The 26006-nt window shown below is 34.7% G+C and overlaps 1 protein-coding gene across 2 annotated transcripts; it reads left to right on the top strand.

The window, feature by feature from the left end:
* The first annotated feature begins 6735 nt into the window (after positions 1 to 6735).
* On the top strand, positions 6736 to 16382 carry LOC140141406 (uncharacterized). Of its 2 annotated transcripts, none has more exons than XM_072163259.1 (5): positions 6736 to 7014; positions 8631 to 8676; positions 11150 to 11230; positions 13298 to 13402; positions 14108 to 16382. In XM_072163259.1, exons 1-5 carry the CDS (start codon positions 6952 to 6954, stop codon positions 14254 to 14256), a joined length of 444 nt encoding a protein of 147 aa, XP_072019360.1. In that variant the 5' UTR covers positions 6736 to 6951; the 3' UTR covers positions 14257 to 16382. The 2 variants fall into 2 exon arrangements, with proteins under 2 accessions (XP_072019360.1, XP_072019359.1); XM_072163258.1 differs by having other exon boundaries at positions 6747 to 7014; positions 13280 to 13402.
* The last annotated feature ends 9624 nt before the right edge of the window (positions 16383 to 26006 follow it).

Raw genomic sequence — 26006 nt, 5'->3', positions numbered from 1 at the left:
TGCTTTTTGGGCGCCTTAAAAAAGACCAAAAATTCAATCATTTTTTTAATTTTTCAGCTTTATTGGCCATCAAAAAAAATCGGAAAAAATTATTTTCAGTATCCTGACATCATAAGCTTTCCATTGATATATAACTTTATTTTCAATGAGGTTCACCTTTAAGTCCGACTGTGTGAACAAGGCTTGTGTCCTTTCCGTTCGTGCGCACCAGACCTCGCAGTCCGTCTTTGTTCATTGTTCACAACATTATGCAACTGTATGGGATCACCATGATAACTAGTATGATAAAACTCAATTTTCAGCTTTTAACATCTAATTATGCTGCTTCACAGAGTACTTATTTTATTATCTCATTTGTATGCGTAGATCATGTCATAAATTCATATTGTACTTTCCAGCTATACTGGAAATTGAGGTATTATTATATAGTACATTGCTTCTTGTGTACAACTTATATTATAAATAATCTTGCTATTTACTGTTACTACAATTGTTTGTTTTGTTTTGTAATATATATACTTTTATGTCTTTTAATGTATTTGATAATATTGTTTGACGAATAAAATATGAATGAATGAATATTTATTGACAAGATTAAGTCAATCTATAAATTGTAACCATGGTAACCTATTTTGATCACACCTACGTCAGATTATTGAATACGCTAATTCGAGCCAGGATAAAGGTAAATCATTGTCAAAAGCATAGTGATGAATTGGGTTAATTGACACACAGATGGTCGAGAGCAGATTGACCCAAAACAATATCGACATTTTCGGGTCACTCGATGAGCATTATGAGCCCCTTCTAGGTGCACACCAGTAAATAGCGCCCATTGACTTAGTGTACAAACAGGGTCTAGGAAAACGTAATTTTCTTGACTCCAGACCGACTCAGTTCTTCAAAATCCTTTCTGCGAGTCGAAGGTCAGATGAAGACATCCATTGTAAAAATTATATACGGAGTCCAGCATTTTTTTTTTGTAAAATGCCGACTAGATCACCCTATAGCCCACACAGCGTACGCCACCTAACTTGGTGTTTCTGAAATGTAACACATTTTGAAAGTTTAGCCAAATTGTCATAAAAAGTCAGATCCTGCTCATTTTTCACAGACAATCTATTTCCAGGCCTAAATGAGGATTAAATATGAATCAGGGCACAATAGTCGGGTTTTAAGCCTTTTCTAATGTATTTAATTTAGTCGTTTGAAACACTGATTTTTTTCCTCCCAGGGTGTACAAAAAATGTATTTACTGGTGTGCACTCTTCTGTGAACAGGCCTTTCATTTAATTATGATGGATTTTTCATGTCATCTCCATCATCTCACAGAATATGTTGCAAAGATCATGAACATGACCGTTACTAATTAACTGGATTACTTTATTGCTTGATTTTTTATATTTATCGTTCTGATGTGCTTTCAGCCCGCGGGACTTGTGATGATGAAGTTCTCACCGATCCTGTATAAATTATGGTGACGATTTCAATTTCCCGCTATTTTGTCACGCTGAAGACGATCGTCTTATGATCAGATTGACAAGAGAATTTGCTGCCTAAAGATTAATAAACTATTAAGGGGTACTACACCCATTGATTTTTTTTGTGCATTTTTTGCATTTTGTGAAGAAATTACAAAAAAAATTGGACAAAGTGGTATGCAAAATGAAGGGCAAATCTTCTCGTTTTATTGGTGGCATCGGTATCAACGTAGCTTACATGCTTTTAAAAGTAGAAGCCAAAAGGTGGTACATCACTGATGATTTAAATTCACTTCATTTTGGAAAGCTTACTATCAACGGATTTCGTTAAAATTTTGGATATGTGTTGCTAACACGTTATGGAAATAAAGTTGATATGTAAAATGGGAATACGTGGTTCCTGATTTCTTTTATGACTTCATGACCTTGGTGCTCCACAACTATCAAAAAAGGAACTGGTTAAAATGCTTCTATTTTCAATGTTAAGCTATATTTTGTATTTTTAGCTAATGACATTATTTCACTGAAACTTAATTAAGCCACAGGTAACAGGTTACCACAACCATACTACAGCAATGTTGAAAAAATTGTATTTCTTGTCACCTATACCACCATATTGGGTAGTTTTCCGTAAGCTTAACTTTTGTGATTTTGGTAACTATTTTATATTTATTTGTGAAATCCATCTCAACTAGGCATTCTAAATTGTACTCACCATTTACATCCCAAGGTATATTAGTATATCCACCTTGCACTTCTCAATATATATCCAGTTAAAGACAGAATATCATAATTATTCCTCATTATGATATCACAGACTCTTACATGTGTATTCAAAATTGATGCTTAAATTTAATTGACCTGAACCAATTGACCTATAACCTGACATACGGTGACCTAATAGCCTTTTCTTCTCCTAACAACACATCGTAGTATTATATTGACTAATGACTATGCATCCATTGTGTAAGTGTTTATTTAATTTATTCAGTGTTATATATTTTGCATGTACCACTAGATTTTCTATAGAGAGTATAACAAAGGATTTAATGTATTCTATTCATGTACCCTACTTGAACATGTTGAAAAGAATAAATTATGGTTTGTTATGAAACACGCATCTGAGTTGTTACTAGGTTACAGTAACCAAAAAATATATAGGGCTAAAATGACTTACTATACAATGGTTTAAAAGCACCTTTATTTATTTATTTTTTTATTTTTTTTTATTTCACATGATCCGTGCATATATCGCCTAGCTATAAATGAAAAAATATTTTTTTAGACCAATCAAACCAATATATGGGTGTAGTACGTCCTTAAGATCATACACTTCACTGATGCACATTGCAGAAATATCGATCATGTTTAACAAATTAATGTTATTACAGTAAAACTAAATATACATTTAATCAAAAATATTTTGATCACATATGCCAATATGCCACTTCCAATACCCTCCCTCTTCTCATCCCTATCCCCTCTTTTACCAGGTGCAACCTGTTATATTTAAAAATATTATGCACTTGCTTTACTCTTCAAGAAGTATAGTACGCTGCTATCTGAAGTAAAGCCAGACCATTTTACGGGAACTTAATCCCTTGAAGTTGAAGTCATGACAAAACTTCGTTTCGCAAACTGATTTTGTGTACGTGATGAGCACACACAAAACTATATACCAAGCGTGACGTTTGGAACAAAAAATGATTTTAATGTAATTCACTCAGTAATTTTCAGCAACATGTGGCATGTTTTTGACCCAAACCAAATTAGATATCCAATAGTTGGTCTATTATCTAGATAATACATAACAGGTAATTATGTAGTCTATGAGGAAATATGCAAACTATTGTTCTTAATATGAAGTATTTTCATCATAATATAATTAACGGCATACTATAAATTTTCGCGTTAACTTCCACTTCTAGCGGCTTTAATGGCAGAGTGGTTTTGAATACTTAATCCTCTATAATCCTCTAGACGTTAAAGTTTGTGGTTTCAAACTTCATTTCGCAAGCTCTCTATTAACATCGTTATATACGTCTGCAGATGCCCATATGTGCTGAACTTCCATTTGACACAATTGGGCACTTCTGGGTACAATTTAGTATGATATATTTTCGATGGAAAATATATTTTCTCGATGGAAAATATATTTTCTCTTTAAAAGTTTGTAGTTTTCATAATTGCAATTTGTTAATATTATATAAAAAGCATAAATCTATAATTCTCGGTATTCGCAATAAGGGCGCCGCCAGCGGTTTGCGATGTATTCGTGATGTATCATGGGAAAAGGTCGACATCCGCGCAATACGAATATTACCATGCTATTATATAGGAACACGTGATAATATTTTTAGTTTGCCATATAACGGTATTACACGCAAATCGATAGAGAAAAAATTAATTGTGCACATTTCAAATCACATTATTAAGTATTATTGAGTATCGATTCGCGTGTAACACCGTTATATTGACAAACTAAAAAAATATTGTCACGTGTTCCTATGTAATAGCATGGTAATATTCTTATTACGCGGACTTGATGTCGACCTTTTCCCATGATACATCACGATTACATCGCAAACCGCTGGCGGCGCCCTTATTGCGAATACCGAGAATTGTAAGAGTATCGGATCAATTCGAATGTTAATAACTGCGAAACGCCGGCGGTAGAGGCAAGCAATACATGTGTATCTCAGCAAATTTCCGCGATTCCTGCATTAGTTTTTATGAATATAATACAATAGCGGATTCAATAGAACTCAATTTCGGGTAAATAAACCTCGTCGCGTTGCTAAATTTCACTTCTTCTTTTTCATTAACTAACTGTTATTTTTGGGTCCAAGAATTTACCCTTTGGGTACATCATAACTTGTTTTAAAAAACTTTAACTTCACAGATTTAATAACATAATTATTTTCATTTACAAATGTTCCCAATGTTGGCGAAATTTCATCGCGAGGATATTATGTTTAAAAATGTATATGCGAGTATATGACTTGATTTTGACCTAGTTATAACTCGATGAAGTTACACACCTGGTTCTCTAATGTACAGTTAACGGTATTATGCCTGTTTTATAAAATGTTAATCAAAAAAGTAAATTGGTTGGAGTTTTTAAGGGTAGGTTTTCACTTGAAATGTAAATTAATTTGACTTGCAGCTCGATGAAAACAGAAAACTGGTTCACTAATGTCAAGTTAACGGATTTTTATTAACGATTTGAAGCAAGAAACATTGTAATGAGTAAAAAATCACTTGGTTTTGGCAAGCAAAATGGAAATATTGATTTTAATCAGGTAACTAAAAAAATGAATCTATTCAACAACATAACGGTATCATATTTAAAAAATGTCATTTGATTTTGTATGTTTCCATTGTACACAATAACCATTAGTATTGCAACATCTCTAAAGCAGAGGTTTGTTATAAATGAGTAAACTTTACATTAGGTATATGTCAAGATTCTCCCCCTGAACTATTTTTTCTTTTTCTGCCATATTAACTAAATTACCCAGCAAACACAAAGCGTTTTCGACATCATTCGCAAAAGGTTATAAAAGGTTGTCAGAAAACGTTTAAATGTCGGGTTATATAAAGGGTATATTAAGAGTATAAAACGGTTTCATAACCTTAAAAAACATTTTGATAATCTACTGCTCAGCAAACAAAAATGTTTTACAGAAAACGTTTAAATGTCGGGGTATATAAAGGGTATAGAACGTTTTAATAACATTCCAAAAACATTCTTGAAAACCTGATACAAAACATTCTAAACAAAAAGTTTTTTAGGGGTTGAAAAAGTATGTTTGCGAAAAATGTTTGCCCAACATATTTGCAATAACGTTTTAAAAACGTTTTCATGACCTTTATGTAACCCGACATTTAATGTTATTAAAATGTTTTGAAAAACATTTTAAGAACATTTCTGTGTTTGCTGTGTTCAAATATTTTAACATAATGTTATTTAAGTATTGACAAAATATTTGGCAAAAATGTTTGCAAAAATAGTTTACAATAACATTTTTTGAAAACATTTAAACTATTGTTGTAGTTTGTTTTCATACAAAACGTTTTAAAACGTTATCATGACCTTTATATAACCCGACATTTTAATGTTATTAGAACGTTTTAACCTAAACCAAAAGCCAAAATATAACTTATTTAAAACTTTTTAAAAACATTTTTGTGTTTGCTGGGTACCTACATAAAATATATATACATTATATATGTTCTTACATGACCCAATTTTTGATGTCATATATTGACATACTTACAACTCGATCAAATTATACACCTGGTTCACTAATGTAAAGTTAACGGTATTATGTCTATATTTTATAAAATGTTAATCAGAAAAGAAATTGGTAGGGGTTATTTACGGGTAGGTTTTCATTTAAAATGTAAATTAATTTGACTGCAGCTGTATGAACGCACAAATCTGGTTCACAATGTCAAGTTAACAGTAGCATGTGACTATTTTTGCATTGTTCTTCAAAAATTATAACATACTGCTAACAAAAGTTATGCATATTTTCGGGGCAAGAAATCCAGTTACTTTTGGAATTTCAGTTACTCAAGACAAGCGGTATTTTATTTATGATAAGAAAATAGGTACCGCTAGAGTATAATATGAACCACTTGTTTTCAATCATCTCTTGCCCCTATATTCTACATATCTTTTGTTACCAATGTATATTTTAAGGGTAATCCACTCATTTTTTTTTTTTTTTTTTGGGCGTCTGTGTTTATAGATTTATCCCCTCCGTAGCTAGCCAACACTTGTTAGAGGTAAACAGGAGCTTATTTTATTGAATTATCTTAAAGAATTGATATTAATCCTCAATCCTTTCTCATCCCTTTCGCAGTTACGGGAACCCTAAATGTTACCCTACTACTTCATTAGTAATCATTACTATTTTACATCTATGACATTATTTACAATATTCATGAACATGCTTTTTAAAAGAAGTTTTTGGTGCCACGTTGACTAACAGACAACAGCCGAGTTCTTCTTTTGTGATGACACGCTTTTCGTGTCAGTACTTTTTCTAAATTAGCCAATAATGATCCTACACCGACAGAAACACCCACCCACGTGATACATAGGTTATCCAATGATTGGTCGAATATGTCACCACAATACAGTATGTTGAAGAAAATTCCCTTCACAATTGATATATTCTACAAAAAATAGTAAAATGTTGACTTTTGTGCTACTTTTTAACTACACAGATACGACCATTCACGCATGTTATTGATATGTGAGGGAAACAAGTCAAGAGGACCCGCCCCATAAGCCCGATTGGCTCGCTAATCGTAACACGGAACCAGGGCATACCAAATTTAATAAAAGCGAGACACACAAGCGTAGTTTTCGCAATTGGGACGTTCTTCTTCTCAAGTTCAGAAATCACAACTTTATATTTATATCAGACTGGTTGACTAAGACTTCTACAAACCCATCATGCGTGTGTTTGGATGTTTGCTGTTAGCTTGCCTTGCCATTGGAGCCTATGGATCACCATTGGTAAGAAAAATATTACTCATTTTTTTTTATCTGTGTTTGTTAGTGGTTTCAGAATGGTTGGATTGTTTTGGGTGCAAAGACAAATATACAGTTTTTAAAGTTTTAAGTTGCTTTTGGCAAATTAAGTTCTTATTATCATTAAAGGGCCAGTTGAGCGATTTTCTCTTTTGTGACACAATCTGGTCCATGGAGGCCAAAGGAGGCATTTTGAAAATTACGTTTCTATAATTTACTGAAAACAAAAAAGTCTATAATGCTTGGTTCTAAACTTATGGCGTCTTGTGATGTCTATTTCCTTGAGTATTTTATTATCTTTGACTCCATATTTTATTTGCCTTTCAATCTCAATTTCAAATCTTCCACCTTTGGCCTCCGTGAACCAGATCATATCACATTTGGAAATCACAAAACTCCTTAAAAGTCAATAATACAATAATTGGCACATGTGTTTTTATGATGTTATCTTACATTTTGCGAAGTCCCAGCAGTCAAAATTAGCTAATTAATTAATAATGAATTAAATGTTCGTATCGTTTCAAAATGAAATTGGGTGTTTTCTATAGTGGCGTATCGACAATACGATAGCATTCATACATATAAATAATAGTAAACAAAGTAAGAAATATAGGTCAAATGAAAAACATTGTATGTCGTAGTGGCGAACCACCTCGCTAGGTGGCGTATTGGACCGATTGTGATGCGATTGAATTAATATATTTTCGGTTTGTTAAAAATAACGAGAAAAGCTTTTTACATTCCAAAATATAGTTTATTCTTTTGAAAAAGAAGACAGGGAAGGGGGAGGGCACGAGCAGTGTCAACAACGTTTTCTAAATGCTAAGAAATACTCGAGAAAACATTCTTCGCCCTGACATCCCAGACTACAATGGGACCCCGCCGTTGATAACGCCTTTTAAAGTGCAAAGTATAGGGTCTACTGCTATGCGGCCCATTGCAAACTGTACACAACAAAGCGAGGTAGTCACAGGCGGATGTAAAACATGTAAATAACGGGTGCGAAGTTGCCATCGCACCGCACTTGCGCAACGTAGGGGATATCTTAGGTGGATGTGTCCCCTAAGAAGTGAGAAACTTGTACAAATTGAATTCCCAAATCCCAATTGAAGCCATTTGGTGGACAATTTTGACAGAAATACTGTGTACAGTTTTATTTTAAAAGACGAAATGAAAGCCCAAATTGGAGCCATTTTGCATCATTTTTACAATTTCTTTCAGGGTCTATGATAGCGAATTGATTATTTATGTTCACCCCATACATGTGATACACAACGGATTATTATTTGATTAAAGTGGGAAGGTCAGACCCTCGGTCAAAAAAGTATGAGGGGATGTTAATGGTTCTGCCGCCGCGCCGTTGATATCCGCAACTCCCCGTTTGCATGTTGTTGAAATTTTATGGCCGATATTCTCTTAAGTCTGAGAGGATTTGTGGATTATACAATTCACATAGATTTGTCATTTTTAAACTAATTTGTATCTATCTTGGCGTTACATTACACAAGCCTGATAATGCTAATGCGTGATGACTCTGATGATTTTCTTTTTAGTTAGTTCTGCTATTTAAGCACATTTTCGATTTGTTCATATATTTGCAGGATTATGTTGAAGATGTGATTTATGAATATTTGGAAGGAAATGATGGTAAGCTACAATATGTTCACTGTTCATAACAAGATTTAGCTGATTAAAAATATGAATTGAAAAAACAACAACAACAATGTGAACTTTAGGGTGAAATCCATACACCCCATAAGCAAGACTCCCACAGAGGGGATGTAGATTTGTAATAGAGTCATAAGACAATGTCTTCGGTAGGGATGTATGGATTTCAACTGGAAAAGACTAAAATAAGCTATATATAAGTTCTATCAAAATTAACCTTGTACTAATATAAAGTCTTCACAACAGTAACACCCTGACCTACCTTGACATATGGCGTTCACTCCAGCTTGGGGTTGAGTGGTGCCATTTGCTTCACGATGTCCTGCCACTTCCTTCTGTCTTTACCCAGCAAACACAAAAACGTTTTAAAAACGTTTTAAAAACGTTTTAAGCAAGTTATATTTTGGCTTTTGGTTTAGGTAAAAACGTTTTAATAACATTAAAATGTCGGGTTATATAAAGGCCATGATAACGTTTTAAAACGTTTTGTATGACAACACACTACAACAATATTTTTTTAATGTTTTCAAAAAATGTTATTGTAAACTATTTTTGCAAATATTTTTGCCAAATATTTTGCCAATATTTAAATAACATTATGTTAAAATATTTAAACCCAGCAAGCACAGAAATGTTCTTAAAATGTTTTTTTCAAAACAATTTAATAACATTTAAATGTCGGGTTATATAAAGTTCATGAAAACGTTTTTAAAACGTTATTGCAAATATTTTGGGCAAACATTTTTCACAAAATATTTTTTCAATCCCAAAATAACATTCTGTTTAGAATGTTTTGTATCAGGTGTTCAAGAATGTTTTTGGAATGTTATTAAAACGTTTTTATACCCTTTATATAACCCGACATTTAAACGTTTTCTGTAACACATTTTTGTTTGCTGAGCAGTAGATTATCAAAAATGTTTTTAAGGTTATGAAAACGTTTTATACTCTTAATATACCCTTTATATAACCCGACATTTAAACGTTTTCTGACAACCTTTTATAACCTTTTGCGAATGATGTCGAAAACGTTTGCTGTGTTTGCTGGGTAGCTACCCTACTAGCTTCGACCGAAGAGCTGATGTTTACTTTGCTGCAGTCGGCTTTTAGGCAGTCACTCCATCTTTTTGTTGGTCTCCCTCTTGGGCGTTTGCCATGGATATGTGCCTCAAGTGCTAATTTGGGAAAACGCGATGGTGGCATTGTGTGGATATGGCCGAAGTATCGGAGTCTTTTTTGTTGATATTCTGTCCATGATGGTAAAATCCATGTCAAGGATTTTGTGAATGGTGGTGTTTCTGATCCTGTCGAGACGTGACAGTCCCATTACTTTGCAGGGGCACATCATTTCAAATGTTGAAATTTTTCATCTTCTTTCTTTAACACAGCCGTTATAAATACGCCGCCTTTAATAGCTATTAATAGTATTTTCAATATTTTGACTTAGAAAGAATATAATAATGGTTTATTTACGCGCAGTTGATACATTTTGGTACTGCAATGTTTTTCAGTACTAAAAACACAGTCGTGTTTTAAAAGAAAGAATACCCTGATTTAAATTTATAGCTATTTGTATTGGTTTGAATTCAGCGCGAAGATAATGACTCGTCCATAGATTCCATAATGATTGCGTAATAACAATTTATCGCTGTCAACTGCAACGTTCAAATTCGGGTGTCAAAATACGCGTCTAAGAAAATGCAAAATGCAGCCTACCCAATTAAATGATAACTTCCTCGTCTTTAGTTTCTGGACTGTCGGAATTTTAATCGTTTTAACATTTGCATGTATATCTTTCAGACAAGTATATTAAAGAAGAATACCGATTATAAAATATTTGTAAAAAAACATTGGACCATTTAATTTATATTGTTATGTGCCCCAAAAATATTCCACAATATTAATTAAAAGTTATTAAAACTTAATCCCCTTGGCGTTGAAGTCAAGCCAAAAACTTGGTTTCGCAAGCTGAATTGGTGTACGTCATGAGCACACACAAATGTATATATCAAGTGTGACGTTTGGAACAAAATTTGTTTTGATCTAATTCAATCAGTAATTTTTAGCATCATGTGGCATGTTTTTTACCCAAACCAAATTAGATTTCCAATAATTGGTCTATTAACTAGACAATACATAAGTGGTAATTATGTAGTCTATGAGGAAATATGCAAACCATTGTTTTAATTATGACGTATTTTCATCATAATTTACGGCACACTATAGATTCTGGCGTTAACTTTAACTTCAAGCGGCTTTAATGGCAGAGTGGTTTTGAATACACAATCCTCTATAATCCTCTAGACGTTAAAGTTGAAGTTAAAGTAACTCCATTTCGCTATCTCTATTAGTACTTTACTTCCACTACTGTAACATTATTTATCATTATTTTAATCTATTCATTACCTGTTCGCAATAATGAATCTAATGGAATTTATTATTCTCTTTTAAGACATCTGTGGCACTAAATTTGGTGACGCAATTCTCATTGACGTTCCAGAAGATGACTATGAAGAATATGATGATAAACGAGGTAATTATCAAATGACATTGAAATAAATTTGCATAATATTTACGGGACAAATATACCACAATATATACCCAGTATAACCGTGAACCGGTACTTTATTCAACTGGTCTTCCCCCGTTAGCAGTGTTGCTAAATATTCATTCTCATGCATCATTCATCCATGCGTTTTAATGAGTGTATGGTAGCAAATTTGGTATCAAATTGGAGCTAATAAGATTCTGCAGACAACCTTATCAATCATAGTTTTACTACATACTACATACTATCAGGTTTTGGTCTAGAACGGATTAGGTAACTGCGGGCTTTTCATAGTGCTTTCCATAATGCTACACATCAAACATGATTCGACCTTTGCAGTACTTAATCCTGATTAACAGGACACTACTCCGATAAAATCAATCGATAACGTCTACTCTACCCTCCACATTGAATGATTGGCTGCACTTATGCCCAAATATATCACTTGCCATTTGCCAATCAATAATCACCACTTGAAATCCCCTGACTCGCTCCACTGACCAAAGTTATGGACAGATTTTGGAGTTGTTTTTGCTGTTATCTGTCATTTACATATCAGGGAGGTACAACAATTTGCAGATGCCCCACCTATTCAGTTTTTAGCCTACATTCACCTGCACGACATCATATTTTAGGGGCGTGCTATTTTAAGTTAGTCACGAGTCAGTGGGTTAGGAGCTTTTCCAGGTCAGCTTTAATATGTTGATATTTTGGCCATTTGTGATCTAACTCATGCAATTTCATTTGGTATTATTGGATTTATCACTGCGAACAAAGTGTGCCCTAAAATGGCAGCTTTTCTATTAAAACCTGTGTAGTCGGCAATTACTTAACCCCATTTTTAATGCGTTTCAGTTGTAAGGAAAAAACGATCAGGATTATGTGTAAAAGCAAAACACTAAAATACGCAGAGATTTACATGATTTTTATAAAAGTTTAAACTGACTTTCAGCACAAAAAATTCAACTAACCTTGAATTTTTGATGTGTGACACACATCTTTGGGTTTCATATGTGTATCACTCATCAAAAATTCATGGTTAGTTGAATTTGTTGAGCTGAAAGTCAGTTGAATTACATTTAGAAATTGTTTATCACCAGCACATGTGAACTTACATTCGAGTAAGATTTTAATTAAAATGTTAAACAGTCCTGTATTCCATTTGTCACCGTGCACCTTAATAAGGCGTTTTGGGTCAAGCTGGGAGAAAAAAATCCCAGGTCGACCAAAAATAGCGTATCGCACACGATAGACCACCTAAGTTATCGTAAATCGGTTTCTCCCAGGTCGACCGTAAATTTTGGGTTGCCACATTTGGCCCGCAAACGCCAGGATTTTTAGCCAGGTCGATCCATGACAAGCATGCAAATAGCCCTACATACGTGCCCCCACCATGGCGATATACATGTGATGAGTATAAACCATATTGTACGGCATTCATTCATAACTTTGTGCGAGCGCCGATGTGACTTTTACGAAATCAGTTTCAGTGTCTTGGCATCTAAATTAATTCAGTCATAGGCCTACTCTCATTTTCGTATTTATTTAATACAGTAGGACCCTATTCTTGTTTTAGTTTGCAAAATACAGAGTCAGATATAGTCTCGGGATATAGTCATACTTCCAAGTTTTCTACTTTCTTGAATTTGCGTCAACATGTAGGCCAATGCAATTTAAGCTTACATCCAAGTTCGCGTGGACGGTACTACGACTCGATGTTTAAGACTTGTGAGAAAAGGAAAGTAATACATTTTGAGAAGAGGTCACAAATAGGATCAAATAAAATAATCCAACAAAGAATCACCCTGCTTAAGTGCCGGACATAGGCTAGGCCTACATGTTTTAAACTTTAGTATTATTATCCACCACGAATGAAGTGCCAATTTCTATTAGCCTAGGTTGTCTTTCTATCAACAAACGTGGAATCTCCCAGCTTGACCAATTTGGCCTTAATAAGATTGGGGAATTTTCACAGGGTTTCTTGTTAATTTCATATGAATATTTATTTGGCTCTTATTTTGATTTGTTTTTCAGACGATGAACACGATGAACACGATGAACACGATGAACACGATGAACACGATGAACACGATGAACACAGACCACACGCATGGGATGTGATCCATGCGATCAACGAGATTTATCTGAGGGAAAATGGTAAGCTGCAATATGTCTAATGTTTATTGATTAAGTTGATCAAAATATAAATTGTAACCATGGTAACGCATTTCAATTAAACCTACATCAGAATATGGAATACGCGAGCCAGGATAAAGCATTGCAAACGCATAGTGATGAATTGGGAGGATTGAAACCCAGATGGTAAAGAGCAGATGAACTCTGCCGTGATGTCAGTATTTTTGGTCTTACGACGATCATTATAAGTCCCTTTTGTGAATAGGCCACTCATTTATGTATGATGGTTTACACACTGACCCGCACAAATATGGAATTGACATGTCATATTACAGAATATGTTGCAAACAACCTCAACATTTGCGTAAAGGTGACCTGAGATACGATTAATAAATGTGATGCGATCAAGCAAAATCGGTCGGAACTCAGAAATATTTATTTTGAGATACAGCCAAACAAAGGAAACATTTCCTTTTGTTTCCAGTTGTTTTGGAAACTCTTTAATTGCTCTTATCTTTGGAACTGGTTGTTCAATTTCAATAGGGGTTTCAGCAAAATGCAGCTTTGTAAATGAACTTTAATCTCGTATAAGAAATTTTTCCGAGTTTTTACTGATTTTGCTTGATCGCATCACAAATGAGGGAGTCATGGGTGATTACTTGATCGTTAATAATTAAATGAATAGCTTATTGATTTCTTAACTGTATCCCTCCAATATGTTTTCAGCTCCGCCATGTGATGATCCTGCTTTCACCGAACCCCAATATGCTGACGATGTCAATTTCCCGCTATTTTGTCACGCTGAAGACGGTCTTAAAATCAGATTGACAGAGGAATTTGCTGATTTGGTAGAAGAATGTGCTGAAGAGGAATAAACCATCAGGATCATAAACTTCATTAATGCACATTAATGATCCTGTTTAACAAATTAGTGTCATTATAGTATAACTAAATATATATTTAATCAAAAATGTTTCGATCACTTACTACAATAATCATAACTCATATGCAGAAAATGCTTGAAGCTATTTTCAATTTAATCTAATATTAAAACATTGAGTGGAGCAGCTAACTCCATTTCCTTATGGAGATTGTAAGCGCGTAGAGAGGGAAAGATGATAAACAATATTCCAACACACATATGATGTAACTTGCCCTTACCCAGGCTTCGTACATTATGGCCAAATATATGTGCTTTCGAATTGTGTTTGGCGGAACATACTACTTTTATGGTTTCAGCAGCAACGAACATCACTACATATAATGCATTGATCAACAAAATATATAGTTTATTTTTTTAATTCACACTTTACTTAATACGGACAACAAGTGAAAGACGTGAACATTATTTGCTATACAGTAACAAAAGTTTATTTTCCGATTTACACCTTTATAGAATGAAGAAGATCAAATCCTGTAAATTCTAATGTCTTCATGCTTAGACACATCAGTAGTAGTATGGGATAGCATCTTATAGAGCAAAGCTTCCTTAAGTTAAAACTTATATAAATCTTCAATACATAATTTAGTGTAAATTTTTCGTAAACTAAATTCTGTGATTGGCGTAATCCGACCCTCTTTATTACTTCTAAATAGTTTAATATTTTACCTAGACCTGACTTTTCAATAGACCTGCTTTCATTTGAGTATTATTTTGAATGTCTAGCATTAATACACGTATATCGTATTTATTTCTTCGCATTTTTATATTATGTTGATTATTTAGAAGGGGGGTTGCACACTATGTGTACTTTTTTGCAAACCCTTTGTAGAATACTGGTCAAACATTACATCCAGTACTAATACGTGTTTATTCCTTCACATGTTTATTGAACATTGCACATTATGTGTAGTTTTGCTTTCCCGTAGTAAAACACAGTCCAAACAGAAACAAGACAATAATAAAATTAAATGAAAAATAAAGTACCAGTCAACGGCTTTTTACGCCAATCAAACAATTTGACTTGTTTGTAGAATGTAATTCATTAACAAAATATGATATTCTCAATTTTAAGATCATGAAAAACCGAATTGAAAATACTAGTTTGCTTATGACGTCCTGCCAACCAGACCGAAAATACCGTACTGCGCATGCAATTCAGCAACCAATCACGCCGCGGCTTTGCCCTGACGTCAGACACAAACTACTCTTTCTTTTTAACCGGCCTTAGATAGCATTTAAAAAATAATTTATGTTCGCTCTAATTTTCACATCGCAAAATTATGCAAATAAGCTGATAAAGATTTCAAAGGCTTCTATCAGTTAATTAACCACTTTTTCTTTTAAGAAATAGATAAAAAAATGAAATTTAATCTTACACAGCCATATCGGACATATATAGCATGTTAAACTATGAAACCATAAAAGTATGTAGCTCAAGTATGTCAGTATTGAGGGGGTGATATCTCGTCGGGTAGTTGTTGCAATCAAATTTCTTGAAGTTATATCCTTTTAAAAGAAATAATATATTATGTAAACTCTTCTATAGTCGCTTCATAATAATATGGTGTGTGGGATCTATACTGCATAATAAAATACCTTTGTAACCATATCATAATTCGCCCACGAAGTGGTTACATAGCTGGTATGGATCACGGTTATTCGGAAATGATGGTAGACTATAGTTGAAGACATGATTAAAAAGACTAGTTTGCGTATGACTTCCTGTCAACCAGACCAAAAATGCCGTAGCGCGAAGGTCAGCAACCAATCATGCCGCGCCTTTGCACTGACGTCAGGCGCAAACTAGGCTTTGTGTTCGATCATTTTGATCTGGTTCGGAACACACAAATCATAATCTAATGAAAACGGATTGCATGTAACACTTCGCTGGTGAATTGATTCCCGTACTTATTTTTTTGACTTTTTTTTAATAATACTATTTTTAAAACATTTTAAGGTTGTATTTTTTTCTCTTTTTTGATCATTTTTATTTGAAATCACGTTAGTATTTCAACTGATTGCTAATAATATAAATAAAGAACTTGCTTACAAGGTAAATCATGTTTCTAAGCGTTTCATTTAATCTAACATAACTTAACCTGAAAAAGTGAGCATAATGAGCAGGGATAAATAGTTTAGCTGCTAAGCTTCCAAATTTGGTACAATTATGCACTTTGTGATAAAAGTGTGGGAGTAAACATGTTCCAAAGTTTATTAAGCTGTGATGGCATTTGATGGATTTGACCCCTAGTGACCGTTAGAGGTCACAAAATATCAAACATGGGAAAAATTGAAAATTATTGACAGATGCACCAAAATGGTGTCAAATTATCCGTTTAGCTGACACGAATTATAAAAAAGAATAGTTTTGCATATCTACTGTGTTAACCTACGGAGATAGAGGTTCAGGTGTCAAATGCCATGGCTGGCCATAGATAGTTGGTGTCTATTGCAAATAACAAGTAAAGATTCTTATGTCAACACAAACAATTTGCCATCGATGTTGGCAAATTCGGAGCAAGTTGAAATGGTTACCCCTGTACAACCAACAATGTGCCACTTTTGACCCGAAAATAAGGTTTTGTAGAATAATTTTGTAACGATAGGTCGTTGATTGCACAAACTATACATTTTGGAAATCCTTGTGATCAGACGAACTATAGACAAGAATGGAGCAGTTTCACATTCTTGTGATCTTTTATGACCTCTAGAGCTCACTAGGGGTCAAATCTTTAAAAAAAAATGATCATGTACTTCATGTGTGGACACTTTCATGGTTTTATCACAAAGTGCACAATGATTCAGCTTAGCAGCTGTACAAATGGAAAATTACGTTTCTAGACCCTGTTCCCCCAAGAAAACCACCATTGGTTCCACTAATCGTAGCTGGGCGGGAAAAACCTCATATGTAATATTCCAAAGGTCAAATGCAAAACCTCATAAGTAAAAAGTAGGCCCATTACAGAACCTCATATGTAACGATTTTGCCATTTTGTGAGAGACGCAAAACAAAACAAAAACAGCTAAAAATTAACAGCATTTACATAGAACATGGTGTTGCTCTTTTGGTTATTTACAGACACTTACAGTTTACAGTTAGAAGGGAAGCACCAGAAGATGTGTTGGGACCTTTTCTTGAATTTGAGCAAAATTGCACAGATAAGGTTTTGTAATTGGGGCCCACTTTTTACATGTACATAATTATGAGGTTTTCATTTGACTATTGGAATTACATATTCTACTCGATTCCGATAGCTTTAGGACAATCTGTAGTATATTACAGCACTAGACTTTAGACTCAAATGTGAAGGTATCAGTGTAACTCGAAGCTAGACATCTTAAGTAAACTGACTGGACGCAAACTCGAAGCTATCAACTGTGACTCCCATCTCCAGATCCTCCGTCTCAGACAGCTTGGTGACAGATGATCAATGGTTGGATTCATCTTTCTTAATATTCTCATTGCCTTACATGTTGATGGCTAGAAGATCACCTTCAGTGTCTGCCCGGATCTTCAGGTCTCTGTTTAGGCTAACAGTAACGGCTTCAGATGTTGTCTCCAGATGTAATTTCGTAAAACAAGGTGGAATTACCTGCCTATAGGTATAGCTGGTTTTTACACTCATCACCCATGTCATCAATGAAGACAGAAAATAAAAGAGGGCTCAAATATTGACCCATGAGTAAGCCGAGGTTGGAGCTTTTTAAACTTGCTGCTTTCTTTACGTTGTCAGCGTTTTGTTTTTTTTGGTAAATCTTCTACACCTCCTCCATCTTTTATGGATGAAGAGAGTATTATGGAGTAACATAAACTTTTAAACTTGGTTGGATTTTAGTGGGGTGTGGTTTTCAAATAGAGCATCCCATTTTGGTAATTATTATGAGTGCATTAACAAATTAATCTATCGTGAGTAATGATCTGATCTTATGATGAACATGCACGTATTTGAGCATTACAGGTCAACATAATCCAAGTTTAATACCCATTTACTGTCAAATGCTATGGTAAACACTATATAGCATGGGACTATATGAAAACAATAAAGCCACTATTGGTATAGAAAAGGATAATGTACACAATTGCATGTCTGTATTTACAGCGCAATAGCCTCATAAAAATGATGCTTTATTACCATCTTCCAGCTGTACTGGGCAATATATTAATCACACATTATGCTATATAAAATACAGCAAAGTTGGCACAGATGCATAATTCTACATATGGAATTGAGGGAAAGATTTGAACAAGAGTTCAGATATTTAGATTGAAAAGTGTGCTTTTATGTGATTTTTAGCACAACTTTTACGAAAAAAAATCACAATTACAGTGGATATAACCTCCTCTAGAAAACCTTGCAGCCAATGCAATACTCACCTTTACGTAGCAGTAGGTTCGCCAATATAATGTGAACATAAATACATGCTGCGCGACTAAGGACGAATCATCTGTATACATTTATGACAAATCCATATTTACTGGCATTTCAGATGATCAAACTCGCACACACCGTAATAAATATCTTCAAAAGTGCCGCCAAAGGAAGGATAGTATAAGATCACTCAAGCGTTACAAAAACTTCATTCCATACATGGATTGTTTTGTAACATCACAAATAATCGGTAGATATTGCCTTTATTTTGAAAGGAAGAACAGGACACAACAAAATACCTGCATAAGTTTTTCCAAATATTTTTATACAGAACGGTTAGTAATTTTACATATGAAAAAATAAATTTTCCAGGTATAGATCTTTCTTGGACACCCTCTATTATACTAAATTATATTAGTGATTATGTAATTGGGTCAGACTCGTGCGAGCTTTGCTCTCTTTGACCCCCACACCACATTATCTTGTTATTCATATTTTTTCTTGATCATGGTGTAATAAACTGAAAATAAAACTAGTATCACACCAGATGTCAACATCAGCTTTTGAGCAGGAAGTGCCTAAACCAGAATACCATTGGATGTCATATCCAGTGGGCCACCAGTTGACATACAGTAGCCCAATGTATGCGCGAAACGCCATTATCTAAAACCACACGGTCTAAGTTAATTGAACAAACAATAGCAGGAAATAAGGTTATACCATAGAGTGTAAACAATAATTTGGATTTTGATAAACGATACACTATTAAACCTAATGCGAGTCACCACATTAAATATAATTACACTGGAATTTTGGAAATGACGTTTTGTTGTCGATATTTATCCATCCACTCTGAAAAAGTAGATGTTGAAATCACAAAATACACCTTTAAAGCAACGGATTCCATTGGTGAAACATATCAAATTAGACGGTGTATCTGCAGATAGAGTAGACTTTCTGCCATCAAAACAATTTTGACTATTGATCTCAAAATGAATGAAGCTTTCAATTATCCCCAACTATGCACCGACTTTAGCAGTTTTAACTCAACCGACATTGCTGTGGCGGAGAAATGGCTTTGGAACGAAACTGATTTCAAGATATTGTCTGTCATCCTGTTACCTGTGTTTGCTTTCATCGGCGTGTTTGGCAATGAATCTTTTTTGTTTACCATTTTGCGTCTGCAAAATATGAAAAGTAGCCTAAATGCGTATCTCTTCAATTTAGCCGTTTGCGATATCATGATACTACTGACAGCTATGTAAAAAGTAAAGGTAAAGGAGACGATCCTGTATAAACAGTAATCGGAGTGCCCATCTCTCTTTCACTGGCGATTGGGCCAGACTCCTCCATGTAATGTTGCTGTAGGGGGATCGCTACACCTCCTCCACAGCGAGTCTGTTACCTTCCCAGCATTTAAGAATGCCGGTACCCATTTATACACCTGGGTGAAGAGGAGTAATCGAGGTAAAGTGCCTTACTCAAGGGCACAACACGATGGCGTCGCCGGGGCTCGAACCCACAACCTTCCGATTATGAGTCAGCGCCCGTACCGCTCGGCCACCGTACCCCAAATGTATTGGTACATATCTAACTATGTCCATACACCAGTTGCTCATCGCACCATCGCCGTGGATTATAAATGGGGCTGTGCGGCGTATGTCATGTCGGGGACTGCTCTATAATCCGAAGGTTCTATAATTCGAAAGTCCTTTAGTCCGAAGGTTCGTTAGTCCGAACACATGTTCATAGCATTCGCTAGTCCGAATTTTAAAAGAGGTTCTCTAGTCCGAAAAAAAATTGAAAAGAGGTTCTTTATTCCGACGGTTCTTTATTTCGAAGGTTCTATAGTCAGAATTTTAAAAACGGTTCTCTTGTCCGAATATGAAAATAGTCTCTATAGTCCGAATTTAAAAAAGGGTTCTATAGTCCGAATATAGAAATAGGCTCTATAGTCCGAATTTTAAAAAGGGTTCTATAGTCCGAATATAGAAATAGAATATATAATCCGAATTCAAAAAAGGGTTCTCTAGTCCGAAATTGCAAAACGGTTATAGAGTCCGAAACGGATACCGTGTTCTTTAGTCCGAATCAGTAAAAAGGTTCTACAGTCCGAATTTTTAAAACATTAACATAACCTCTAGCTAGATAAGACTAAATCAGAGTTAAAGGTAAACGAGATAACTCTACTGCTAAAAGGGCATACACCACCAAATCACGATGTAATGTAGATGGATTTCAATAAAAACAAAATCTTTTTAGAGATATTTTGGCCTTCCTGTGGAAAAAAGAGAGGCATGTTATAGCTTAAATAAATATTTGAGACCTACACATGAGCTTGGATCGCCCAAACAGTTGCATAAGACAATTTTTGAATAAAGTAAGCCCTCGGATTGAAAAATGGCCAGAAGCGGGTTTTCAGGGTAGATAACGGGTCGAAAATGATGATTTAATCACAAGACTACCCGTACATTCAAACATTTTACACCCCGGACACCCCCCTCCCCCAAATCGAAAGACAAAACTATAGGCCCTACTTTAACTATTCTGTAAACTAATTGATTTAAATGACTACGATTTGTTTAAATAAAAAAGCCGCAGCATTTACATGGTGGGATGGCGCTATGACAATTTGAACTCGACAATGTCGGAATACATCGTTGAATATTACTAGTATATAATATTATAATGGAATGAAAAACGGATAAAAATGAAGAAAATATCACCAGAATAAAGATAAACCTCAACGTACGCTACGGAAAATATCCAGAGAAACCAACCATGTTGAACAGCAGCGGATTTGTAAAACATTTGATGAGTTGACACCGAAACAAATGATAAAAATAAAATTCGGACTATAGAACCCGTTTACCAATTCGGACTAAAGAACACGGTATCCGTTTCGGACTATAGAACTGTTTTGCAATTTCGGACTAGAGAACCTTTTTGTCAAATTCGGATTAGAGAACCTATTTCTATATTCGGACTAGAGAACCTTTTTTTTAAATTCGGATTAAAGAACCTCTTTTAATATTCGGATTAGGGAACCTTTTTTTTAAATTCGGACTATAGAACCTTCGAAATAAAGAACCGTCGGAATAAAGAACCTTCGTAATAAAGAGCCGTCGGATTAAAGAGCCTTCGGACTTAAGAACCGTCGGAATAAAGAACCGTCGGACTATAGAGCTTCCACCGTCATCTCCATTCACCCCTGGTACGTTGCTGGGATTGAACTCGACACCGTCATAACTGCCGAACGTTATCTAGCTATCTGTGCGCCTTTGCGTCATCGTACCATTGTGAGACTAAAACGCACCTTTGAACATTTAATTGTCATCTGGGCAATCGCTGTCATGACATCGATTACTGTAGTTCCTCAATATTGGTTCCTCATTTTGTTTGGAATGGCCATATGAGGAACATTTCCAGTCCTTACCAAAGACCCATACATTATGCAATCCCGTGAATCTGCACGTCACGATCTACAGTGAAATCATTAATCAAGTGTTTTTCATAGGATGTTTAGTATTTAATAGTGTTCTATATACAAAGATAATTATCACTTTGAGTCAAAGATCTATTGCTCGACATTCGTCTATGTCTACGACAAATAAAGGCAGGTCTGTCACGAGTGATCAGACATCAGGCGTACGTAACCAAGTAGCGAGAACTCTGATTGCAAACAATATCATTTTCTTAATATGCCAGATGCCTCATCGCGTTGGGTCTGTAGAATATATACTAGATTGGTATGACTCTGGGTTCCTGGACGTTGACCAATACTCGCTTCTATCGCGTATGGGTTTATAATCCTTAATTCGATCATTAATCCATATCTGTACGTTGGAAGTTGTCGACACTATCCGAACGCGGTGAAAGAGGCGTTTAATGGTTGTATCCCAGGCAAAAATTTAGGCATGAGCCAAGCCAAGGAACATGTCAAGGTCTTGCCAAGAACATGCCCTATTTATTTTCGCTAGCAACGCGCATGTCGTGAAATTGGGAATTGCTAATAGGTTAAAGTGTTAATAATCACACATAAAAAATATGCATGCCTTTGTCAGAGCCTTGATATACTCAGGGTATGTTCATGGGTAACACATGGGCATGAATCGCGGTCAATGTCACATTCTCTTTACTTCCATGCCCTTAAAAGTGTTCGTCTTGTTGTAGCAACTTAAGAAAAAAATGTATGGACTATCTTGGATATTTTCCCAGCAAACACAAAACGTTTTCGACATCATTCGCAAAAGGTTATAAAAGGTTGTCAGAAAACGTTTAAATGTCGGGTTATATAAAGGGTATATTAAGAGTATAAAACGTTTTCATAACCTTAAAAACATTGTTTGATAATCTACTGCTCAGCAAACAAAATGTTTTACAGAAAACGTTTAAATGTCGGGTTATATAAAGGGTATAAAAACGTTTTAATAACATTCCAAAAACATTTTTGAAAACTTGATACAAAACATTCTAAACAGAATGTTATTTTGGGGTTGAAAAATATTTTGCGAAAAATGTTTGCCCAAAATATTTTCAATAACGTTTTAAAAACGTTTTCATGACCTTTATATAACCCGACATTTAAATGTTATTAAAAGGTTTTGAAAAAACATTTTAAGAACATTTCTGTGTTTGCTGGGTTCAAATATTTTAACATAATGGTATTTAAGTATTGACACAATATTTAAAAAAAAAGTTAGCAAAAAAAGTTTACAATAACATTTTTTGAAAACATTTAAAAATATTGTTGTAGTGTGTTTTCATACAAAACGTTTTAAAACGTTATCATGACCTTTATATAACCCGACATTTTAATGTTATTAAAACGTTTTTACCTAAACCAAAAGCCAAAATATAACTTATTTAAAACGTTTTTAAAACGTTTTTGTGTTTGCTGGGTTGTTACCCAGAAACGCATCAAATGTATGTTATGATATTATATTAAAAACTAGAGGATGATTTGGCTGAGTGGTCTAAAAGATTCAGACAATGTATAGTTTTACCTATCTAGGATGTACTGTTCTTCAGTTATTACCAACAAGGTCAATGGTCAGACGTTCACCTCTAAAGGGTCAACAATTTTAACTTGATGAAAATGGTGCCAACATCTTCGTTTTGATAAATGATCTTACATAATGCTAGTTAGCAACATGTGAGGGTGTTTCATTACACATCAAAAATGCGAAATCAAGGCTATAAAATGGTCTGAAATGTACTAGTCCCACTATAACCGGAACAAAATGTGTCCGTCCACGACCCTATAGTTTTAAATGCTTCCTCGCCACAGCCAGGGATGTCGTTTGCAAAATTTAGAAAATCGCATAAAAACGGCTTGTGCCCCCCCCCCAATCAGACATGGTGCCCCCAATCATGGTCGGTGCCCCCAAATCGGATGACCCACGATACGCCACTGACTCCATCCAACATCCTTGTGAGACCCATACCTGACCCAGGGCCAGCGATACATATATTTGAAACACATACGAACTACAGGCTGGATGTACTACAAATAACTACATAAAAGCATTGTGTTTTGTATTGCAGAATTTAATGAAAATACAACCCCATTGCTAGTGACATATTTAGTACCAGCTTTTACATGTCACTTATATTACAGTAGTTGTTGCTAATATTATCCAAATTGATAAGCTAAATTCAATACTACAGATGCTCATGAATAGATTTCATTTAGAAAAAAAAATCATATGTTATGTAAAAAACCCAAACAAACAATATAATACAGCTATATACAAATTAAATTCATTATTGTGAATAAGAATACATTAAAATTATCTGAACATTGCCAAACATCGGGTCGACTATTTTCTACCTCTGTTTGTCATGGTTTTCAGATGAAGAAAGTAATTTCCTAACATAGTGATTATAATTAGATTGACATAGTGATTTAGATTTAGATTTGTTCAAGGTATAAGCTAACTAAAGGATAGCAACGGTGTATTTCTGGTAAGTCCCACAAGGCTAAAACAAAAGTTTATTTTCCACAGACGGCCTAAACACCAAAATGCGACAACCGGTTTTTCCAAGTAAGGAGTGGACTTAAGGAGTATGACGATATACTGTCAATCACATAACGTCATCAGAAAAGAATATGTCGATTGTAGACAGCATTACCATCTGTTGAAGACGCCAGTCGATTTAGTGAAAGTTGAACTATTAATCCAAAAATTGGTATTTTAGACTATTTTGGCCCATGGGCAGGGTAAATTGTGGTGGAAAACGGGCTATTTGTCCTTTTTTCCTGTTGCCTTCCCAATTTTCTCTGTCATGTTTTGTCAGAGGGGCACGTTTCTCTTTCATTTTTTGTCGGGAGGGTTACTTTGCCCACCTCCTCCACCCACCTGCTGGCTACTTTACCGTTTCTATCCAAGTTCTTATTATTTATTGAAATAACTATAGTTCAACGTGTTTTAGGCACGGTTTGATAAACTGATAATAGCCAGAAAAACAACAACAACAACAACAACAACAACAATTATTAAACATATCTACTGAGTAGCTAACTAAATTTGAGCCGTATGGAGGAAAAGTGCGTTATCCCACAAAGTCACAATTTCTGATATAAATTTATAATGTTTGTTATGGTTTCTGCATTCTTTGACGTCCTGAATTTGCAACTTTGTTTTCTTTTCTGGATTTCCAAAGCCAATATCTCAAAATGATAGACATGTGGGATAGCCTACTTTGTCTCTATACTGCTCATGTGTACCTATTAGCGTTTATGTGCGCTGGCTGCTCTGGGTAAAAATTTATATTTGTTCATGATATCTATTATGTTTTCAAAACACAAAAAGTTAATATTAGTGAAAAAAATTACACAACTTGTGAAAACTTAAATCTGTTTGTACAAACTATAAGGCATATTACATAGTTACCACTACACCAACTTATCTTGTCTATATCTATCTACATGCATATTCATTTCATTTAAAGGTTTATCTTGGTATAGTCCTAAAGATTTCAGTAATCCGGAGATACAATACTTTAGAGCTGATTATTCTAGGCTACGGGGCCATTCAAACACTACCCTAATCACAACGCGCGCGCGCCAAGTTAAAGTCATTTTTGTAACAGGTCAGCTGAGCGATTTGTAATTTTGCTCACCTTGCAAAGAATTGTCCACTGAACACTAGGCATTAAGACAGCGCGCTAGCATCGATACATCAAAACCAAAGTTACACATAAAATATATGGGAGAATTACTTTTTAATGCACTTGTCCTAAAATGTTGTTGGGTCGAATGTATTCCCCTTGTGAGGCTAGTCCACTAAACGTATCACCAACTCAGTAC

The sequence above is a fragment of the Amphiura filiformis genome, chromosome 19, assembly GCF_039555335.1.
Source record: "Amphiura filiformis chromosome 19, Afil_fr2py, whole genome shotgun sequence".
Lineage (NCBI taxonomy): Eukaryota > Metazoa > Echinodermata > Ophiuroidea > Amphilepidida > Amphiuridae > Amphiura > Amphiura filiformis.
This window is presented reverse-complemented; position numbering and strand designations above follow the sequence as displayed.

Bases quoted from the DNA above. Each gene is read 5' to 3' on its own strand.
- LOC140141406 (XM_072163258.1), top strand. From the start codon at position 6,952: ATGCGTGTGTTTGGATGTTTGCTGTTAGCTTGCCTTGCCATTGGAGCC. The intron at 7,015-8,630 runs GTAAGAAAAATA...ATATATTTGCAG, and splicing joins GAGCCTATGGATCACCATTG to GATTATGTTGAAGATGTGAT. The intron at 11,231-13,279 runs GTAATTATCAAA...TTTGTTTTTCAG, and splicing joins AGAATATGATGATAAACGAG to ACGATGAACACGATGAACAC.